Raw genomic sequence first — 14884 nt, 5'->3', positions numbered from 1 at the left:
CAACCCCATTGATAAAGCAAGAAATTCCACTAATTAACCCTGATAAGGCACACCTGTGAAGTGGAAACCATTTCAGGTGACTACCTCTTGAAGCTCATGGAGAGAATGCCAAGAGTGTGCAAAGCAGTAATCAGAGCAAAGGGTGGCTATTTTGAAGAAACTAGAATATAAAACATGTTTTCAGTTATTTCACCTTTTTTGTTAAGTACATAACTCCACATGTGTTCATTCATAGTTTTGATGCCTTCAGTGAGAATCTACAATGTAAATAGTCATGAAAATAAAGAAAACGCATTGAATGAGAAGGTGTGTCCAAACTTTTGGCCTGTACTGTATATCTTTCCTCTTACCTGTAGTCTTATATATCTATATAGATTGTTATGGTGTGAGTTTCTAAGTGTTGGAGATATCAGCCGTAGAGATGTCGGCCTTCTCTCCAGTATAATTGAACTAGATGGTTCTCAGACAAGATTGACAAATAGAACTACAAACAAGAGTAAACATATGTATTTTTGATGTCTGGGCGAACTGTCCCTTTAAATGATAATTTTATCCCACATATTTCTAGTATCCAGATGTGTATATAGTATTGGTTTATTTGTTTGAAAGAGTAAAATCAGAACAAACCACCTGAAAGAGTCCACAAAGAACCAGGGATCATTATGGATATATGGGAAAAGCAGGTGAACTGGCCCTTTATCTACCTGCATGTCAAGTATTTGCTTGTATTTTCTTACATTTTTGGGAACAAAAGATTTCTACAGTTCCCATCTTGAATGTCACACACAGTAAATGATGGGTAATATGGGTCAGCAGAGATAATATTAATAACATGGTAATGAAATGGGTGTGATGACTCATTTGATGGTATCACACACCTGGAGCATCAAAGGGAAGACGCGGGCAGCCTGGTGCTTCACATTTAAGCTCTGGAGGCTCTTACCGGACACAACCACGCTTTATGACTCACATCCTCTACAGTGGTTTAAGTGAGACCTTTCTTTCTGATCCTTAATGTATTCTTATATTCATCCTCATCCCTGGTTCTTCAATCATTTCCCAGAATCCTCATCCTACAGCTCGCCCACCTGTCTGCGTCACTGGCACAGGAACCATCAGATTGAAGGTTTCGGCATGTGGCAAAGACACAGACACACAGAAATGTACTGAATGTGTCATTGCGAAATTCCATTTGGCTGCTTAAAGGGATAGTTTGGATTGTCTGAAGTGTCTTACGGCAAAGTAAAGCAGTAAAAATATTCTAAAAATAGCATTCACTTGACCTGATATTGATTATTTAGGTGACTAAAGTAGGTTTTGCAGCTGCCCTCGTCCACAGCAGTACCTTGCTTAGCGTCCATGGCGGTATTCCTGCCTGCTTCTCCAAACTGGGGATGTCAACCATCATCTACTGTATGTAATACACTGACTATGCATGAGTACCTCATATAACCCTACTTCAAAATACCAAACTATCCCTTAAGTAATAATTGATTGTGTCTTTTTCTGTTTTAAAGTTGCTTCATTTGTTCAGTTGACCGTGTCCACTGCTACAAAGATATATTCTCTAGAGGGACGTGAAGATTTAATTTAATTGAAGTGATCCAAATGTGACAGAAGGTTTTCATCATGAGGACAGAAGTAAATTTGATTTGAAACGTTATTAGGTAGAGGCAGTGAGTCCAGTGTTTGATGTTGCGTTCCTGTCACCAGGAGGACAGATAAGGGGATTCTGCACATACCTGTTGGCCCTGCTGCCAGTGTATAAATGGCAACCTCGATGCTCAAAGCTGAACACACACACACACACAGGTTGGCTCTCAAGATGAGTCACGGTCAGCGTAGTAGTAAGTCACTATGTGCGAGATTAGTTTTCTGAAACTGAAGTGACTCCATTCTGCACGGACTGAACAGTTCTAACAATCTAGATGGACGCAGCACTCATGGTGAGCTCTGTTTTTTTACTTTCTTAATTAGTAGCACATTTCTTGGGATATTCAGTGAGATGTGTTCTGGTTTCAGGTGTCCGTCTCTCTGCTTGGACTGGCTCTTGCGCTGCTCTCCTTCCCTGAGCACGCTTCACTGAACAGAGTATTTGACAACACCTCAGGTAGGATTTCTGGTTGATTATTACTGATGAGACCAGATACCAGTGGTGAAATGAGACCAAGCGCATTTACTCATGTACTGTATTCATGTACACATTTGAGGTACTTAAACTTGAGTTCTTCTTTTTCATGCCACTTTGGCACTTGGCACTCCGCTCCATTTCAGAGGGAAATATTGAACTTAAACTCTGCTACATTTGACCGATAGCTTTAGTTCTTTCAAAAACTAAGACTTTAAGACTAAACATATAAAGAGTTTACAGAATATGTTTTCTTGTAAGTTAAACTACCCAACTCTTTATATCGCTTAAGCTGAAATGATTAGTTGATTATTGAATCAGTCGTTGAATCAAAAAATGAATTGGCAACTATTTACATGGTTAGTTGTTTTTTAATCAAAAACATTAATGGTTCCAGCCAGTGGTGGATCTTCCTGTAGAAAAAAAACAACTACTTTTTTGATTCAGGCATATTTTTCTGCATTGAGTACTTGAACTTTTAATATTTTTTAAGTCAGTGTTGTAGTCAAGACAACCTTAACTAAGACTAAGAGTCATGACCAAGACCAGAGTGTATCGCGATCAAGTCAAGACCAGAGTGAGTCCCACACTGCATGACAATGAAATGTAGTACATTTGAACTAGGCACTCCTCAAATTGAGCTGAAGGATCCACATTTCAGTAAAAAAACAAACAAAAATAAGATTCCTCCTCACTCACCTAGTTTATTGCCATATACTGTTTATACATGTGTTATGTATCAGTGTGTATCTTGATAATATAATCAAAAGACATTGCAGAGGTGAATTTTGTGTGTATGCTAAAGTCAACTCAACCGTCTTTAACACTCCATTTATTTGCACAGGCGCTTTTTTACCAGTCTTGATATAAAATCCTGAGTCCTCTTTGTCCGAGACCACGACAAGGCCGAATAAGAATGTGTCCGATTCCGAAACAAGACTAAGACCTTCAAAAAGTGGTTTTGAGACCAATCTTGATCTGGAGCACGTTCTGCTGATTGTACTTTAACACTTTAACTTAAGTAGTACTTTCAATGCAGGATTTTTAATTGTCACAGAGTATTTTTACCATGTAGTATCAGTACTTTTACTTGAGTAAAGGACCAGAATACATCATCCACCACTGCAAGGTACTGAGGAGCTCTAACTGTGTCTGTTGTCCTTTGCTGTTATGTCAGGAACTGTGTATCCAGGATCAGTATTTGTGAAGGAGGCTCTTCAGCGGGCGATTGAGCTGACTGACGCTGCTTACGCCCGCACAAGTGAAAGGTACAAATGAAATATTTCAGACCCACTACAAACTACTATAATCATTTTACCTCTTTACGGCATTGTGTGTTGGCACTAAAAACAAACCTATTAATGTTTCCAGGGTGAAGAAGTCTCTGTCTGAAGGCGCTCTGAGACCCAGTGATCTGCTGGCTCAGTTTAAACAGACTGAAGCCAGAACCAGGACTCAGATCCGGGCTGCAGAACTGTTGGACAATACCGTGGAGCTGATCAGAGAGATGGTCTACACTCACACTATGGTGCAGCCCGACCCTCAGGGTACTGAGCAGCAGCCTGACACAACACTTGAAGATGTTAATGCACCTGTATGACAACTAGTACTGATCATACCCACCAGGCACTCCTCACATTGGCTGTCAATATAGTTTTGTCCCAGAATTTATCCTCATAAACTGCACCAAACATGTTCCCAGATCCACTGAGGAAAACAAGAAGTGATCCTATGTACATCATGGAGTCACTTTTCCCTCAGTATTCAGCCAGAAGAGCCATGCAAAAGTAATCTCTTTAACTAGATGCTAGTTCTTCTAATTTGTTCCTCTGTCACCCCAGTGTGTGCTTCCTTGCATTCATGTGGTGTCAGAGTAAGGAGTAAAATTAGTTCCCAACTGGGATAATTCACATGAGCGCCCCCTCAAGTTGGAATGACTCAGAAAGTCAGCAAAAAATGTTGGTACATGAGAAGTAAATGTTCTGTTGATGGTAATAGATGTTTTATTAATTCACATAGTGCATGTCAAATGATCTGATCAACCACTCTAAACAAGTTAAAGTCAGCTCTTTATATATCTCTAAATACTGAAGTTATTATTTGTATGACTTGGGTGTTGTGTTTACTGTGTGTTCCCAAAGAGCTGCTGAGTGAAGGAGACATGGAGAATCTGCTGCAGGTGACTGGCTGCTCCGCTGAGCTGCAGAGTCCCAGCTGTGACACTGACTGTCTGTCTGAGCGCTACAGATCCATCACAGGAGAGTGCAACAACAGGTTAGTGCTTACAAAAAAAATAAACACATAGTTACAGAGCAGAGCTGTCTGGAATAGATTTCTGATCGCTGTGTGTCTGTTGTGTTCCTGTCTTGTTCAGACAGAATCCCAGATGGGGGGCTGCAAACATCCCGTACTCCCGCTGGCTGCCTGCAGAGTACGAGGATGTGTGGGGGATGCCCAGAGGCTGGGACCCAGAGCACACCTACCATAACGCCTCTCTGCCTCCAGTAAGAGTCCCGCAGAAGCGCTCAGTCGTCCTCTGTCCCGTCATCAGCTGTCACTCCAGCACTCCTGAATTTGTTTGTTGTCCAGGTGCGGCTGGTGTCCCAGGAAGTGCTGTTCACTCACAATGACAACATCTCTCTGGACTCCACCCTGTCCCACCTGATGGTGGAATGGGGTCAGTGGATAGACCACGACGTGGTGCTGACGCCTCAGAGCCCCAGTACAGCCGCCTTCAGGACAGGAGCCGACTGTACACGCACCTGCAGCCGGGACACGCCCTGCTTCCCCATACAGGTGCATGTCACTACCAGCTGCTTCTCAGGATACTTGTTTTTTGGCTTGATGATCACACATCTTTAAAGGTTCAGTGTGCAGTTCTAGAGAAAGATAGTTGATGTTTAGTCTCACTTACAATGTTGTAAATTACATAATGAATTTCTAATACAACAAGATATCTATACCTGTTTTTTCCCCCTCATCATCGACTATAAACAGTTTAAAAATATAACCTCATACACACACGTCGGCAGTTTGAGCTTTTTTGCATGTAATGCTCCCCTCTCTCCACCATTTCCTCTTCAATGTCATGTCAATGTTTAACCTCTATCTTTAGATCCCTCTGTCAGATCCTCGCAATGGCGTCCAGACTTGTATGCCTTTCTTCCGCTCCGCTCCCAGCTGTGTTGCTGGAGTCCCATCACATCACCACCGAGAGCAGCTCAACGCCATCACCTCCTTCGTAGATGCCAGCATGGTGTACGGCAGCTCCGCCAGTCTGGCCTCGGCTCTGAGAAACCACTCCTCCCAGCTGGGATCAATGGCCCTCAACTCCCAGCACTCAGACCAGGAGCTGGCCTTTATGCCCTTCCTGCCACGCCTGCAGGCTCACCTTGACCCCTGCGGCCCCCGAAACTCCACCACCTCAGGGGCATCGCACAGATCCAGGCGCCAGGACAACACCACATCCTGCTTTCAGGCTGGTGAGTGAGCAAACATAGTGAGCTGTCTGCAGGATTCAGTGGAGCTGTTGTTTATGATTTATGTTTCTCAGGTGATTCCAGAGCGAATGAACACCTGGGAATGATTGCGCTGCACACGCTCTTTCTGAGAGAGCACAACCGGCTGGTCAAAGAGCTGCACCTGCTCAACTCTCACTGGAGCCCTGATACACTCTATCAGGAGGCCCGCAAGATCATGGGAGCCATTCATCAGGTATATCAAGCCGCTTCCATCCGTTCACCCCTATCCTGAGCATCCCTAGCACTCTGACCTGCATCTTTTGTCCTTCCAGATCCTGACATGGGACCACTATCTGCCGCGGGTCCTTGGTGAGACCGCTATGTCTCGTCTGATGCCTCCCTATGAGGGTTATGATCCCGAGGTGGATCCCAGCATTGCTAACGTTTTTGCAGCTGCTGCTTTTCGTTTTGCCCACGTTACCGTGCAGCCAGTAGTGACCAGGCTGGGGCCAGGATACACCACGAACGCCCAGCATCCCCCGCTGCCTCTGCATCATTCACTGTTTGCCTCTTGGAGGGTTGTGCAGGAAGGTAAGACTACAGTGCTGTCATACATTCAGCTCAAATTACATGAAATGCAATAATCTTTTTTTTGTCCTGTCAGGAGGCATCGACCCTGTGCTGCGCGGTCTGCTGCTGTCTCCGGCCAAGCTGCAGACTCCAGGTCAGATGATGGTGGAGGAGCTGACAGAGAGGCTGTTCCAGGCTCAGGGTGGGATGCCTCTGGACCTCGGGGCCCTTAATCTGCAGAGGGGTCGCGATCACGGCCTGCCTGGTAACAGCTTTCTTACTGTATCACAAATTGTGTTTTAAACAGACCAATGCATCATCTACCTGTGTGTTAACTCTGAAGTACTGCTGTTCAGATTACCTTTAAATAAGACTAGCACTAAATTGAGGCACTTAACAGAAATGACTGTTGAGCAGGTCTGTTGAAACTGGACAAAGTCAGGCAGTATGCAAACTGAATAATTCTTTATTTATTTCAGAGTGTGCTTTTGATGCATTGTCCCACCATGCAGTGCACACAGGATATGAAGGAGCTTCTCACAGCTACAAAATTTTAAAATAAGGTGGGGTAGGTGAGAGAGCAACAGAAAAATGTAGGGAAACACGATAGCCTTTAATCTTTTAAGACTCATTTCACTTTTACTTTGGAAAGTTTTGATTGGCAGTTAGATTTTCTCTAAATGGTGTGGTAGGTATATATTTGGACTAACTGCAGGCATACTTATAAATTCATTTAGTGCATTCTGTTTACAATTACTGTAAACAGATGCTGAGAATGACTGTACTTGCAATTATTTTTTAATGCTGTTATCTCAAGATTACAAGTCCAATGGCTGATTTCTTGAGATAATGAGATAATTTATCAGAAAACAACTTTTGTGTTTTGTTTTTTTTGGTGTCATTTAAGTTTTCGTTGATGTTTTTCTATTTTAATAACATCAACACAAACAGCGCAGACTAAACAAAAACACATCTCTGCAGTGTTCGTAACATTGATGATTCAAAAGTCAATCAGCACAACACCAGTCCTGACCTATTCTACACATCAAGCCTGGAAACAAACATGTAAACAAAAAGGTCCAGATGACACAGCCAAAGCAAAATCAGTCAAACTTTATTTATATAGTACTTTTCATATAAAAAGAATGCAACACAAAGTGCTTCACACAATAAAAACAAAAACAATACTGATTCAGGAACAGGCACACCTAGCCACTCTATTGTGTTCTCTCCAGAAAGGTAGAACTAGAGGACTGGCCAACATTACATGGATGGATGTGCCTGCTGGCCTTTTACATCTCTGGCATGGATTATTTTCTAGTGAACCCATTTTATGAAGCTGGTCAGATGTAAAATAATATCAAGGAAGTATCTTATAATGTATAAAATTGCCTCAAGCTTCTCTTGTAAACCAGCCTGCACAGGAGATTATCCATGACTTTTGTTTTCTGAAGATTGCAGAATTACCTCACTTGAACGCATCATAATTATTCCAAGTCACAGGAAAACAAAAGATGTTTTCCATGATAAATTATTTAAGAAATCGGTCATTTATTTTCTTGAGAGTCAACTTAAATAAACCCATTATTAAGACAAAACAAGCTTTGTTATATTTTAAATAATATCTTAAATCATTAAGTTCTGATCTGTCATGATGGTATTAAAAAATAATTGCAAGCATCAATGCTCTGTTCTGTTTAATTAGTATAAATGAGACATAGTAAGTCAACATGCACAACACCAGGCCGCTGCAACTTGAACATCAAACAAATGCAGCTGTCGTTCAGGGTGTTTGTTACATCGGTGTTTTTAAATGTCTGTTGTGAAAAAAGTGCGCTAATTAATTTACCAGCTCCAGATGTAGGAATGTGTGTTACGTAACTGGCACTCCAGAGGCCCAGGAGTCTGCTAGTAGTTTTTTGAGTAAACATGACTTGTCGGTTGAGACAAAAGTTGATAGCAGTCAACAATAGAAATAGTCTTTAAATATACATATGTGCTGAAGAAGAATGTCTAGTCGTTGCTCCAAAGGTTAATGACCCCGTATTTAACGCTCTCTCCTCACTTCCTGTCCCATCAGGATACGGCTCGTGGAGAAGGTCCTGCAGCCTCTCTGTTCCCAACACTACATCAGAACTGGCTGAAATCCTGAGCAACTTCACTCTGGCTCACAAGTTCCAGCTCTTGTATGGGACGCCGCACAACATCGATGTGTGGGTGGGAGCAATCGCTGAGCCCGCCCTACCTGGAGGCAGAGTCGGACCGCTGCTGTCCTGCCTGCTGGCGAGACAGTTCAGAGCACTGAGAGACGGGGACAGGTGAGACTAAATCCTCTGGTGTTAGATTATGAGACAAGAAGAAGAAATCTAAATGTCTTTTGTCCCTGAAGGTTTTGGTGGGAGAGGGAAGGAGTGTTCACCAGCACCCAGAGGAGAAACCTCCGCACTGTCTCTCTGTCCCGCATCATTTGTGACAACAGCCGCATCACTCATGTCCCTGCTGACCCGTTCACACACACAGAGAGGCCAGACGACATGCTGGCCTGTTCGCACCCACTCATCTCTCACCTCGACCTCCGCCCGTGGAAAGAACCAGACACAGGTGAGGAAGTAGAAAAGAAAACAGTCAGTACGTTTACATGCACAGTGAAGTCAAGCTACGTTTATAGCTCAACTAGGCCATTTAATTGGACTACTGTCCTTGTCCCAGTATACAAGCACAGGAGGGTAACTGATTCATTGACTGAAGTATGTCCAACTCTGCTACAACAGGTGGAAGTACGCCCCCTCTCAGCTTGTTAGTATTGGACCTTTTTCCAGTTGACCTATTCCATCACACAGACCAAACAGTCAACACTGGTTTGGATGTGGATTTCGCCTTGTTGTTACTGCCCTCTTCCTGTTTTGCATTTCATGCTTTCAACTTCTGGCTCAAATCCTGGGGTGGACACTGTAAAGCATGCACCAAGCGCCTCTGCCAGTTTGGGTCCAATTGACTGTATACATGCAGAAGTAATTCGACTCCCAATGGCATTATCTAGCCTGACTTTGAGAAGTTCAATTTAGTACGATTTCAGTCAGACTAACATGTTTACATGCATTTTGAAAGTCCAGTTTTAGACGGACTGACCTGATAAATGTCATGTAAACGCACTGAAGGTGATATCTCATGTGTTTTGTTTGGACCTGCCCACCCTCTCTTCCAGATCCCAGCTGTGGTGCAATACCCAGGATTCAGTCTGGCTACTCCCTGCTCTGTGACTCTGTGATTCTATATCAGTGTCACTCTGGCTTCAAGCTACTGGGATCTTCGTCTGTCAGCTGTGATCCAAACAGCCAGCAGTGGAGCCCCACACCCCCCACATGTCAAGGTACAAAGCCTGAAATAGGGACTGGTGACGTGGCTGGAACAGATAAAAATATATGTCTAAACACCAGTGCATCACAACATTGTTTATGTTTACAAATCACATTCAAAGGGTAAGTTTGGTATTTTTCTTATGTTTTGTGTCTAAGTGACCAAAGAGAATTTTTGAAAATGGTATCTAACAACAGTATGGAAAGGATCCCTATAGAGACAGACCTTTTTGTTTAACCCTTAATTCACGCAGTTAGATGTGAAAATATGTGGCTCTACACACACACACACACACACACACTAAAATGACTGTTTATGTAAATGGAGTCTGGTGAGTTTGGCTACAGCAATTTGGGGGCTGCCGGCTACAGTGCTCTCATTCAATACTGGACCAGTTTCAACAATTGTTGTTCCCATTCGTCATTTAGACACAAAAACATGGAAAAATACGGTCCAGGGTGGAAAATATCAAACCTACCCTTTAACAAAATCTTGTAATGATGTTTAGATTCAGATGTGAACCAAAACTCTTTAGTTATTTCTAGATCTTTGAAACTGTAATAACCAAAACATGTCATGGAACTGTAAATGTTCAAATTACGATTAGCATATTAATGAATTCTTGTCCACTCTAGCTTGAAACTTGAGATATAAAGTTCATTCTTGACTATGGAAACAGTAGTCATCAAGTGCAGCTTCAGTCTCAACTAGCCTATATTTGTCAACTGTTCCCAAAATGTTACCTTTTTCAGCTTGTAAATAAGTTTGTTTCGAAAACACCTGTCTATCATGATACTAAGATATCTTTATATCATGATGTAATTTCAGTGAAAAAAGAATAATTGTGAATAACCTGCCATAAGATAAAAAAGCATGTGTCACTGATAGTAGTGTTTTTGCCTGATTGTTGTAGATATCAATGAATGTGAAGAACAAACTTCTCTCTGTCCACAAAACCTGGAGTGTCTCAACATACCAGGTTCCTTTATTTGCTCAGGTTGGTTCAGATCATTTGATGATTCATGGTGTACCATTCTTTCAGGCACATTTTATTTGTATTTGGTGCCAAATGCTTTCACTGTGAGTTTGTGACTTTTGTTTTAAAATTTAGATGAATCTGTTCTTACATTGCTGAGACATTTAATTATGAACAACATAAAATCATCTCTTATTTCTGAATCTGAATGTTCCTTTGTGTTTGTGTGTATTTATCCAGAACCCCACTCGCTGTCCATCGTCTCCATAGTCACTGCAGTGATAGTAGTGATTGGTGGTGTGGCTGCGCTGCTCATGATCATGTTCTGTTATCGAAGGTAGGTAACTGAAGGTAGAAATCTATTTTATAAACACAATACGGGTCCAGATTTAGATATTTTATACAAATACTACAGAACTGTAGGTGGCTCAGATCCAGTCTTAAATAAATTCTTTTTTGCATACTGTACTGTGACATTTATTTTTTTTTTGACATACTATACAATGACTTTTTTGGCATACTATACTATGACTTTTTTTTTGGCATACTTTCCTATGACATTTTTTGGGCATACTATACTATGACAGTTTTTTGGGCATACTATACTATGACTTTTTTTTGGGCATACTATACTATGACATTTTTTTGGCATACTTTCCTATGACATTTTTTGGCATACTTTCCTATGACATTTTATTTTGGCATACTTTCCTATGACATTTTTTGGCATACTTTCCTATGACATTTTTTGGGCATACTATACTATGACTTTTTTTGGCATACTTTCCTATGACATTTTTTGGCATACTATACTATGACTTTTTGTTTTGGCATACTGTACTGTGACTTTTTTTTGGCATACTATACTATGACTCTTTTTGGCATACTATACTATGACGTTTTTTTTTGCATACTTTCCTATGACATTTTTTTGGCGTACTATACTATGACTTTTTTTTTGGCATACCATACTGTGATTTTTTTTGGCATACTATACTATGACTTTTTTTGGGCATACTATATTATGACTTTTTTGGCATACTTTCCTATGACATTTTTTGGCATACTTTCCTATGACATTTTTTTTGGCATACTTTCCTATGACATTTTTTGGCATACTTTCCTATGACATTTTTTGGCATACTTTCCTATGACATTTTTTTTGCATACTATACAATGTCTTTTTTGGCATACTGTACTATGACTTTTTTTTGGCACACTATACTGTGATTTTTTTTGGCATACTATATTATGACTGTTTTTGGCATACTATACTATGACTTTTTTTGGCATACTATACTATGACTTTTTTTGGCATACTTTCCTATGACATTTTTTTGGCGTACTATACTATGACATTTTTTGGCATACTATATTATGACTTTTTTGGCATACTTTCCTATGACATTTTTTTGGCATATTATACTATGACTTTTTTTGGCATACTATACTATGACTATTTTTGACATACTATACTATGACTTTTTTTTGGCATACTATACTTTGACTATTTTTGACATACTATACTGTGACATTTTTTGGCATACTATATTATGACTATTTTTTACATACTATACTATGACTATTTTTTACATACTATACTGTGACTTCTTTGGCATACTATACTTTGACTTTTTTTGGCATACTTTCCTATGACATTTTTTTTGGCACACTATACTATGACTTTTTGGCATACTTTCCTATGACATTTTTGTACTATACTATGACATTTTTTGGCATACTATACTGTGACTTCTTTGGCATACTGTCCTATGACATTTTTTGGCATACTATATTATGACTATTTTTTACATACTATACTATGACATTTTTTTTGGCATACTATACTATGACTATTTTTTACATACTATACTATGACTATTTTTTACATACTATACTGTGACTTCTTTGGCATACTATACTTTGACTTTTTTTGGCATACTTTCCTATGACATTTTTTTTGGCACACTATACTATGACTTTTTTTTGGCATACTTTCCTATGACATTTTTTTGGTGTACTATACTATGACATTTTTTGGCATACTATACTGTGACTTCTTTGGCATACTGTCCTATGACATTTTTTGGCATACTATATTATGACTATTTTTTACATACTATACTATGACATTTTTTTTGGCATACTATACTATGACTATTTTTTACATACTATACTGTGACTTCTTTGGCATACTATACTTTGACTTTTTTTGGCATACTGTCCTATGACATTTTTTGGCATACTGTCCTATGACATTTTTTGGCATACTATATTATGACTATTTTTACATACTATACTGTGACTTTTTTTTGGCATACTATACTATTCATTTTTTTGGCATACTGTCCTATGACATTTTTTGGCATACTATATTATGACTATTTTTTTACATACTATACTATTCCTTTTTTTGGCATACTATACTATGACTATTTTTTACATACTATACTGTGACTTCTTTGGCATACTATACTTTGACTTTTTTTGGCATACTGTCCTATGACATTTTTTTTGGCATACTGTCCTATGACATTTTTTTTGGCATACTGTCCTATGACATTTTTTGGCATACTATATTATGACTATTTTTTACATACTATACTATGACTTTTTTTTGACATACTATACTATGATACTGTTGGCATACTACACTACCATTTTACAGCTACAGTCACTAAAATATGTTTCTGAAAACATCTGAGGTGAGAAATAGGCAGTGTAGTAACAGAATCTTAGTTCATATTTGATCAGTGCAGCCTAGTTTGACCACAGTTCATGAGCAGTGATTGACATGATTGACAGCTGCATTTGAGACTCCTCGGCTCTGATTGGTTGTTGCTGACCATACCACAGTCTGATTCTATCGAATGTCATTAAAGGCAGTAGGAAGGACAAAGTTATTTTTTGGAAAAGTTACCAGCTGTAGCTTTAAGGAGCCTGATGTCATTATCTATCACTGCTGAAGTCACATATTAAGTAAATTGAAATAAATGTTCTAGAAATTGTTCATTTGCCCCTGAAACATTATAAAACATAACAGTAGTTTTAAAGTGGCATGTGAATAACTAAATGTCTCTTTTGCAGATATTTTCCCAAGAAAGAAGAGTTGGTCAATGCTGGATGTTGCCAGGCAAAAAGTTAAAAAAAGACTTTGAATGTTCTTGTGTTTCTCGACAGTATGTATAATTATTTTAGGTTGCAAATGTATTTATGTGTGGAATTTTTGCCTGTAATAGTAGAATATTTTGTTTTGTTAATTGATAATAGTCATATAACACCATTACATTAATAGTATTCCTGTTGTAACGACAGAGTTTGTACCTATAAAACATGATTGGACCTGCTCATATGATCTCGTTTTGTCCTCTGACTACACACTGTGTCACTGACTAGTCTCAGTCATTCACTACAAGTCAAACTGTTTATTAAAGTAGTAATCTGTATGATGAGGCCATGAACACCAAACAACAAGTTAACAAAAGTCCTTTAAATCCGGAAACTCAAATCTTACTGGAATGTCTGTTCCAAAAACAGATTTTCATACCATAAAGCCCCTCTGAGCGGGATATCGTCTCAGTATCCCAGTGCCTGATTCCTGCTCACAAACCTGTTGGGTAACTGTGTCCCAGAGAGGGTAAACAGGCAGCTCCTGGCAACGACCTTAATCTAAAGCCAAATCAGCGTTGTGCCCTGAGAGAAATAGGTCTCTGTGTCATCTGGTTGTGTTAAAATAAATAAAAGTGATGAGTCATTGTCCCCAAACTTCAGTCTAATCTTCACAAAAGAACACAAAAAGCCGACATCAAAGTCAAATCGGCTGATCCACTTACCTGCTATCAGGTTGTGTTCAGACAAAGCCTATAAATCACACACAGTACAAAGGTGGTGCAGTGAGGCTACAATGCCTTGTCTTTAATGGAGTGTTTTAATGATCAGTACACTGAGGGTAGGAACCTCAAAGGCCTACAGAAGGCTAGGAAGCAGTTATTGCACTTTCTGACACAACAGTCTTCATTTTTACCTTCAACAGACTGTTCTCTGTAAAAATTGTCCATTCATAATAATAAATCTATATTATGAGGTACAACCAATATACATTGTATAATATGGCTATGTACTGCATTCATGCAAAGTCATTTATGGCTTTAACTGTACGTACATACTCTTCACTGCAGACGTGCAAAACTACAGTTGTGCATATTGTAATCACTTGGATTAAAGCTTGTTCGTCTTCTGACTATACTGTAAAACTGTCACTATTTTGAGCATGGAAGTGTCATAACTAAGTCATTAACAATATTTCTGATATGAAGTAGAGGTCAGGCTTACATGAAGCTTTTGCAACAGGCTGCAGCTGTTTCATTTGTGTGTTTATACAAGGCATCTAGA

The 14884-nt window shown here is 39.6% G+C and overlaps 1 protein-coding gene across 1 annotated transcript; it reads left to right on the top strand.

Annotated features, from left to right (window-relative positions):
• Positions 1-414: 414 nt before the first annotated feature.
• Positions 415-14241, top strand: epx (eosinophil peroxidase). Its single transcript, XM_049573196.1, has 17 exons — positions 415-1946; positions 2023-2110; positions 3306-3396; positions 3500-3675; positions 4270-4402; positions 4503-4632; positions 4718-4924; positions 5244-5610; positions 5682-5842; positions 5922-6180; positions 6254-6424; positions 8240-8477; positions 8549-8760; positions 9365-9529; positions 10430-10513; positions 10733-10829; positions 13580-14241. Exons 1-17 carry the CDS (start codon positions 1929-1931, stop codon positions 13635-13637), a joined length of 2655 nt encoding a protein of 884 aa, XP_049429153.1. The 5' UTR covers positions 415-1928; the 3' UTR covers positions 13638-14241.
• Positions 14242-14884: the final 643 nt, after the last annotated feature.

Source organism: Epinephelus fuscoguttatus, linkage group LG4, assembly GCF_011397635.1.
Source record: "Epinephelus fuscoguttatus linkage group LG4, E.fuscoguttatus.final_Chr_v1".
In the NCBI taxonomy this organism is placed as follows: Eukaryota; Metazoa; Chordata; class Actinopteri; order Perciformes; family Serranidae; genus Epinephelus; species Epinephelus fuscoguttatus.
This window is presented reverse-complemented; position numbering and strand designations above follow the sequence as displayed.

Coding starts and splice junctions, on each gene's coding strand:
- epx (XM_049573196.1), top strand. Junction 4,403..4,502: donor ACAGGAGAGTGCAACAACAG/GTTAGTGCTTAC, acceptor TGTCTTGTTCAG/ACAGAATCCCAGATGGGGGG. Junction 10,514..10,732: donor AGGTTCCTTTATTTGCTCAG/GTTGGTTCAGAT, acceptor GTATTTATCCAG/AACCCCACTCGCTGTCCATC.